The sequence below is a fragment of the Drosophila sechellia genome, chromosome 3R, assembly GCF_004382195.2.
Source record: "Drosophila sechellia strain sech25 chromosome 3R, ASM438219v1, whole genome shotgun sequence".
In the NCBI taxonomy this organism is placed as follows: domain Eukaryota; kingdom Metazoa; phylum Arthropoda; class Insecta; order Diptera; family Drosophilidae; genus Drosophila; species Drosophila sechellia.
Window position 1 is genome coordinate 17,322,507 of NC_045952.1, and position 8,336 is coordinate 17,330,842.

Genomic DNA, 8,336 nt, shown 5'->3' on the forward strand with positions numbered 1-8,336 from the left:
ATTGGAATTGTGGCACGTTGTCCTTTTTGGTCCTTGGCTTGGCCTTGGGTATTACGGGTTAATTTGTGTGTTTATTGCAGTTGGCCAAGTTCGGCGTCGGGTTCGGACCATCTTTGGGGAGAAGAGCACCGACACTTAAACGTATTTACCCGCGTTGTGGCCCAAACAACAAGTGGAAGTGGAGCCACAACACAATAAAGGCAACCGAAACAGAGATGGCAAATGGCGAATGCCGAACGGCAAAACGAAATATTGTAGACTATTTAAAAAATTTATGTCCGGATGTTTTGCCGTCGGGATATTTCCGGTTTATGATGATTATGTTTTGTGTGCGCTTCCTCTGCTCCCCCTTCCACTTTTCGTTTATTTTTAACAAGCGGATTACTTGGCGCCACCTCCAAGCTTTTGCTTTTCTTTTTTTCTTTTTTTTTTCTCTTTTTTTTCCTTTTTCAACACCCCATACTTTTGTTGGGGCTCTTTGTTTGCTTCCACTTCCATCCCATTCATCGTGCATAATAATAAACATAATTTGGTTTATTCTTTATTTTTTATTCACTTTTTTATGTACACATTTGCCTAGCCAGAAAATTGTTGCGTGCGCATTTTAATTATTGTTTTGCAACTGTGTTACTTATTTTCATTGGTTTTTTGTGCTGATTTTCTTTGACTTGCACAATAAAAATTGTTTATTCCTCTCTGAGACTCTTTTTCTCTGCATAGGAATAGTATTTCCACTTACTGTAAGCGAAAAATGTAATGGAAATTAGTAATTACACTTTAAAGGATGATTTTATAGTGCTAAAAATCATAGAAATAGACTTATATGTTCCCTTTAAAATTTTAAGAATATAATGCCTATAATGCTCATTCCACTCTTAAGGAACCCTTTTTTTTAAAGTCTGACAACGACAAATAACATGTCGCGCCACCAAAAAAAAAGGAAATAATAAAGCAAGTGGAAATTAATTTGCCTGGAAAAACCACCGAAAAAGGGGAAAGAAGAATCTAGCAAAGCGAGATACCAATAACAAGGGCTGGGCACACAAAACCAACAAAGAAGTGGGGGGTCTTCCCTTTTTTTGGGAGGGGTAGAACTGGGTTTTATTTTTATTCCTTTATACAAAAGGCGACATCGTCTGGCTTTTATTACGCCTGGCCATTCGCTGCTGTTGGCGGTGGTGGTGCTGTATGTGGTGGTGGTGGTGGGGCTTGGTCAATGGCCAGCAGCCACAAAAAGTAATCTCTGAGCATAAACGCATATCCTGGACTGCAATTATGCCAAATGTTGAGCATAATGCCACCGCAATTTTCATTACCGCACACGACATGGCCAACGGACATGTGTGCGCGACCCTCTCGCACACCCGTCCGCCAAAAATAAATGCTAAATTTTGATACACATTCCGTTGGCGGTGTTAAGCTCTGAAACGCTTATTAGGCCAGGCCAACAAGCGGCGAACAGCAGCAACACAAGGGAGTTCAGCGGTAGGATGAAGAAAAAAACCCAAAAAAAAAAACAATAACCGAGCCTTAACCCAACAATGCCCGGCTGCATGTACGCCTCATAAAAGTCTAATTAATTAAAATCGTGCCCGACCAGCCAGCGGCAATCCCAAAGCCAATGTGCTAGCCTCAGCGGCAACCTCGGCGTCAACGGCGTCAACGCTGCGTATGCGTAATGCGCTCTGGGACTTTGGCCACGACGGCTGGCTGACTGGTTGGCAGGCGCTAATTAAAAGCCTGCCGCATAACTTTTCTAACCAACAAAAAAAAAAAAAAAAAATAATAATAATAATACGAGTATAAGACTCATAGGAAAATGAAAACTACCGGCTTTATCGATGTGCCGCATCGGACATGCTCTCTAATTGGATTTCGTGGTGACAAATCAGCTAAGCTGGATAATGAAAGAGCTCTAAAAATATGGCTATTAAAATGTTACGTATTGAGAGCAATAATTTGAATTGCAAACTTGATTTGCAAGTAATACATAATATAGATATAGATTATGCATATAAATTTGTTCTTACTTCAAACACTGCAAATATCAAATATATACTTTAACATCTTACTTAGTCTTCGCAGTATGCTTCTTGCAAAGGGTATGTTCCTAAGAGTCCGCTAATCCCTCAGCTCTAGAAAAGTAGTGAGGCCTGCTAAGTCCAGGCATGTGTTGTAAAGTCAATCGTCCCGGAAAATGTTAGTTCCTGCCCCCACATGAGTTCCTAGTTCCCAGTTCCCGGGCACCAGCATCAAGCCACCGAGTCTTGGACGCAGTGATGAAAATCACTTTTAATAAACTTCTTTCCCACTATTGATGATTTTTATTGCGCGAGGTTTCCTCGAGCTCAGTTCGGGATGTTAATTAGATTTTATTATGCCTGTGTCTCTGTGTGTGTGTGTGTGTGTGTGTGGGCTTGTCTGTGTTTGTCCTTTGTGCGCCTAATGCCAGCGGGGATTATGGCTTATTAAAAGGCTTATGAAAGTCAAAAGAAAAGTTTACTTAATTTCAGTTAGTTAAGCGCCAATGAAAGCCGCCCACTTGAGTATTGGCCAAGAGCAGCGGGCAAACACACCAACGCCAAGAATAAGGGAAAAAGTTTGCCACGACGCCTTTGCCAAATGGCCAATAAAAATGGGCTGACTTGGGTCAACTCCTCATCGCCCTAGTGACTCCCGAGGCTTTTTGGCAATTTTACAAGAATTTTCGGATTAGAGTCGCCGGCAGTTTATGGCCGGCACATAAATTCAAATGTTGCAAACATAAAATCAAATAAAAATCTGCAATAAACATCAAATTGACAACACGTTGAGTGCAATTTCGTTTTGGTCCTTTTCGCCCAACTTATTAACATGCCAACGTTTGGCACACATTTTATATTTCCTTTTAGGTTTCATTTCGGTATAAATAAATAGACATTCTTGTGGGTGCAATCCGCTTTTTATAGATTTTTGTTTTCAATTACTAGCATCGGCATCCCAATAAATTTGATGAGCTGGAAAAAAAGGTGGCCAGTCACTAATTACACTTTTAAAAATGATTCAATTAATTACTTTATAATGAGAATAGTACGCAAAAATTATCGATAATTAAACTTCGCTACTTCTTTGAGTAAGCGGTGCAAATCGAATCAATTTTTTACCCGCAACTTTCAAAAGCTTGCTTATCAAAATATTGATATGTGCAAACAGCCATCAACCTATCTATTCTGTTAACAAAACAAACAAATGCAGAACGCAGTAACAAAGTGCTTGCATTAATTTATCCACTTTACTGATGGATCACCGTAGCTCGGTCTGTTTTTATGCGCGGTGCGTTTCGTTACCTTGGTTATCAAAGGACGACAACAGACCTTACGCACCAATGGTTATGATGGGAAAGTTATACACTTTCGGGCTCACCTTCAACTTCTGTGGACTATTCGACTTCGTTGGGTTCATGTTTCTGGGGTTATTTCCCCAGCAATTGGGGAAGCAATTGTGCGCACTTTTCTCACCAGCCTGTCCTCTGCATTTTAATATCCCTTTTTCTTCCAGTACTTCCTTTTTCATTCCCTTTTTATTTATTTTTTTTTTATTTGTGAAAAAGAGTTGAAAACATGCTGGGCACGTGCTGATTGATGTAAAATGCGTAATGAGCGCGGTTATGTTTATGGGCAAGAAAAAAATAAAAAAAGCTTTGGATAGATAACGACTGAAGGAGGAAAAGTTTTCTAATTACAATATATATAGCAGTTGCCACAGGAGGAAACTCTTGTTTTTCCTGGTATTCTATAAATTATTTAATCCTAATAAATAATCACGAAAATTATTTAACAATTTGAACCTATATTTTAATCTTTTAAATGTAAATTCAAGGTGAAAAATTTGTTTGGCGCCGCTACGGTCATTTAACTGACTGATTAGATAACTCGCTATCAATGCGAAATAAGCATTTACAATTAATACACCTATTTTACGTTACTCGCGACTAAAACTCTTTCATATCAGCATATACATACCATCAAATATTGTAGATTAACCTTTTGCAAAGTTATAAACTGTAATGTTGATAGGTGAATCATTAAGTAAAGTCATTCGATCAGAGCGCTTTTACAATGATTTTTTTTTAAACCTATTTGGGTTTATAAATTACCTGAGTACAATGCTAAAATGACACAAAACACCGTTGCCTAACACACTTTTTATAACAAAAGGTGACCGATTGGCAATGTCGTGGATTTGCTGTTGCCAATAATAATTAACTTTTATCTTACCAAGTGCACATTGAATCGGTACTCAAGGTGTCTTGTTGCCAATGAGACTAGTTTCCAGCCGAGGAAGATAACAATAATAGCACTAAGTCCGATTCGTCCGAAGAGAACAGAAACAACATCCACGTTATAGTATTGCATCAATGACATTTCCTGCTCTGCGATTCTCATGTGTCCGGCTCCTTTGTGCCGCATGATATATTCAGTCCACCAAATCGCGGTATCCATGGCAGACATTGGTTGGTCGTGAAAACGTTGAGACAAATCCCTCGCATTTCGTTTATAACTAGCATTGTATACAAGATCCTCAATGGCCAGGACAATTTCGTCCCGGAGAAGGTTTTTATAATCCAGACGCCTGGCCACGCCCAACTTCTCCATTCGCTTGGTGTTTTGAAACTGATCGTAGAACAGAGGTATACAAAGTAGGGGGACAGCATAGTGAACGGATTCAATAAGGCCCAAAAGACCAGCATGGGTGATAAATAGCTTAACATTAGGATGATTGAGGATCGCCCGTTGGGGAAACCATGTTCTAGCAAAGACATTCCTTGATTGGTTGACCATCTCTGGATGGTCACTCTTCCAAATCACTTGTTGTTTCAACTGCGCAAAGGCCTCCGACATAGTAGCTCGCATTCCGGGGGGCAACCAAGTCTCCAGAAGTTGCAGGCCCATAGAAAAATAGATAACTCCATGTTTGGCTTCATTCAAAATCTTTTTTAGTTCCGCATCCAAAGGATATGGTTTTTCGTCCAGATGCATACCCGCCACTTCCACAATATTGGGCACATTGCTGCGAACTCGTCCCATGGTGAAATGCTGATTGATCAGAATCAGTGAGAATCTCCGACGGAGGTCATGAATACTGGTGGTAGCACCAGGGAAGTGTTGCTTGTATAGATCTATTTGGCGCGGCAGGTAGATGAATCGCTCCACCAAACGCTCCTCGGTAATAAAGATTAGGTTGTGCCACTTCTCCATCAGACTAAAGCCAGCTGTGTAGCCCAAGGCCGATATCGGTTCGTAGACACTTGGCGCCGAGTTCCCCACCTGAAAGTCAATGTTCCAGGACGATCCGTAGGCGGCGATCCCGACCAGCGGTGCATTAAAGTGCTGCGAAAATCCGTACAGGGCATCGTTGTGTGACGCCTCCAAAATAATCAGCGAATACTTGGCACTGGCGTTGTGGAGCAGCTCCTGCACCCCAGGATCTTCAAGGACGAACTTTGAACAATTGTAAAAGTACTCGGACAGGAATTGAGCCTCCGTCCATTTGGGTATTTCAGTGTCAAATTCCAATTCCAGGAGAACTGAAATTAAAATAGATTGGATTGATAACATATTTCACAGTTTTTCTAATTTTTAAAACTAAGCTTCTGGAGTGGATTTAAATTAATTACACGGTATTTGAAAATATAACTGGGCTAAACAAATTTTTAATTGCAAGCAAGAAGTGTGAAATGATTGGGTTGATAATTCAAGCCATTGCGATAACAATTCTCTGTTGCCGTTTTGATAAGCGTCGATTATTTTCAATAATTCAGTAGGGCACTTTATTTCTGTTTTCTATTTATAGGTATAGAGCTACAAAGCTGCGTTGAGGGTCATTACTTTTCATCAGCATATCCAATTTGGGCACTCGTATGTGATGGACACCCTCTATGTGGGGCATAATCGTAACGGCCGATATCAATGTTATCTGGTGACCCCGCTGGACAAGATTCCTTAAGAACGGAGTAATCAGCAAGTAGGACGAGCCAAAGGTGTACGAGAATACGGCCAAGATATTTTCCGAATTGGCCAGTTTCGGACACAAAAGGCCAAAAAGCAGAACCGTGAGCAGGAGACCAGCAATACCGGGGCCGCTCAACATTTCACGTAATTCGACCGCACATGCCGATAGACGAAATGATACTACTTCGCTTTTGGTCAAAATAAATTCTCTTCGGTGATATCTAATCAACGAACAAATACAATGAGCGAAAATGCACAAGAGCTCGGCGGAAAATCTCTTCAGTCAGTCAGTTTAAAAGCTGTCGCTCAATCGATATGTTTCCTCCGGGGCGATGGCTTCTCCCGATGTTCTGGATGATTTCGAACTCGATCTGTGGGATACGTAGTTACCGCATCCTCGTCATCGCCCCCTTTGAATCCCACTCGCAATGCATGCTGGTGACACCCTATATAAAGGCTCTGAAAGATCGGGGTAACCAGCTGACGGTGATACATGCATACAAGCACTGCATGCACAAAATTGAAGATGTCACCTTCATACGAATATGGTATAATAATAATGTTTTTGCAGGTAAGGAACAAAATCTTAATTGCCTATTGAATCATTATATTAGATAAGCTAGTGTGTTAAGCCAGGCGCCACTTTGACAGAGCCCATAATGCCATTCGGTGAAAAGTCTGTGAAAAACGTTTGGGATCGCATTTACAATTGGTTCTACACAACCGAAGAGTGGCTGCTGATGAACTTAGTATTTTTACCAAAACAGCCCCTTATCCACGATCACTTCTTTGGTCATCTGGAGAAGAGCTTCCAGGAGATCCGGCAAGACTTCGCATTGATGCTGCTTAATCAACACTTTAGCCTGTTTCGGGCCAGGCCCAATGTGCCGGGAATGGTTGAAGTGGCTGGTCTACACATTCCCAAAGAGGATCCACAGCTGCCGAGCGATCTGAAAGTGTTCATTGATGAGGCAGAACATGGAGTGATCTTGTTTTCTCTAGGTCTGGAACAGGACAGTAAAGATTTGCCAAGGAAAACGCAGGAAATTCTGATGGAGACTTTCAAATCGGTTCCACAGCGTGTGATTTGGAAGTTCGATGGTGAACCTACGATGAGTCTGGGCAGTGACATCTACCACTCCAAACTTTTGCCACAGCAAGCAATTTTGGCTCATCCAAACGTAAAGCTCTTTATAAGCCATTGCGGAATGATAAGCCTTATAGAAGCTGCCTACTACGCGAAGCCAGTATTGGGCCTTCCATCGTTCTTCGATCAATTCAGGAATTTGGAAATCATGAAGGAGGAGGGAGCAGCTTTGCAGTTAAACATCAATAGCTTGACAGTAAGGGAGTTGAAGGATGCTGTGCACAGCATGATAAATGAGCCGGAATATCGAGAGAGTGCCTTGGCTATTTCCCAAAGATTTAGGGATCAGCCCATGCATCCCTTGGATACGGACATTTATTGGACGGAGTACATAATACGCTACAAGGGTGCAAATCACATGAAAGGATCTCAGTCGCAGTTGAATTTGTTCGAATACTATTCCCTGGACAATTTCATAATGGTCGTATCGCGGCTATCCTTGGTGGTGGCTTTAGTTTTTCTGGCCCTCTCAAAAAGCAGAAGATGGCTAAATCATTTGTCGACATCTGCAAAGCCATTTCTACCTGATGACATTCAACATAATAGGAAGGAATATCTTAGCAATTTCTCTGCGAACATTTAATTGGAAGTTAATTTTAGATATATTCGATTTATTAATACAAACTTAGTTGTAAAAATAACAAATTATAAATGTGAATATTAAAAAAGATAATTATTATTTTAGAAAATACGACTAAGTACAATAAACATTTTCAACTCGATTGTAATTATTTTTTGTCTGCTTTTTAGTCTGATTACAGGAGGGCCAATGAATGATAAGCGCTATTGGTAGCTTTATCTAATCTTGATAGCTCCAAATATTTACGATTATTTTTTTAAACTCATTTTATGGAACCATTTAGTGCACGTCTGTGCAGTTCTGTACAAATAGACATCAATACATTTGAGTGATTCCAATTTGAAATAATCAATATTTTTATTCAATTTTCAACATACATTTTCAAAGAGCATTTTATTACAATTTATCAGCCAATGCCAAAAACGGAATTACTAAAAATATTCTATTAAGTGGAAAATGTACATATATGTTTCTAAACGATTATAAATATTTTGCAAGCTCTCTGAGCACAAGACATTTTGTTTAACAACAAGTTACTCAAAATCAACTGGAGCGTTTGAGAACTAAAAGTCGATAGAGAGCGAATTTAAGAGAACCAGTTTGAAAAAAGAGTGCTATT

At 40.2% G+C, this 8,336-nt stretch overlaps 2 protein-coding genes across 6 annotated transcripts; one reads left to right on the forward strand and one right to left on the reverse strand.

The window, feature by feature from the left end:
* Positions 1 to 540: 540 nt before the first annotated feature.
* On the reverse strand, positions 541 to 6,165 carry LOC6606870 (UDP-glucuronosyltransferase 2C1). Of its 5 annotated transcripts, XR_004362096.1 has the most exons (4): positions 5,868 to 6,143; positions 4,257 to 5,566; positions 3,403 to 3,613; positions 2,820 to 2,996 (listed from the first exon to the last, which is right to left on the reverse strand). XR_004362096.1 is itself a non-coding variant. In XM_032722043.1 (3 exons), the coding sequence occupies exons 1-3, from the start codon at positions 6,127 to 6,129 to the stop codon at positions 736 to 738; spliced, it is 1,575 nt and encodes a 524-aa protein (XP_032577934.1). In that variant the 5' UTR covers positions 6,130 to 6,143; the 3' UTR covers positions 541 to 735. The 5 variants fall into 5 exon arrangements, 3 of the variants coding, with proteins under 3 accessions (XP_032577934.1, XP_002031664.2, XP_032577933.1); XM_032722043.1 differs by lacking the exons at positions 2,820 to 2,996; positions 3,403 to 3,613 and adding an exon at positions 541 to 738; XR_004362097.1 differs by having other exon boundaries at positions 3,403 to 5,566; positions 5,868 to 6,165.
* Positions 6,166 to 6,301: 136 nt separating this feature from the next.
* Positions 6,302 to 7,791, forward strand: LOC6606872 (UDP-glucuronosyltransferase 2B20). The gene is made up of 2 exons (XM_002031630.2): positions 6,302 to 6,561; positions 6,627 to 7,791. The coding sequence occupies exons 1-2, from the start codon at positions 6,306 to 6,308 to the stop codon at positions 7,718 to 7,720; spliced, it is 1,350 nt and encodes a 449-aa protein (XP_002031666.2). The 5' UTR covers positions 6,302 to 6,305; the 3' UTR covers positions 7,721 to 7,791.
* The last annotated feature ends 545 nt before the right edge of the window (positions 7,792 to 8,336 follow it).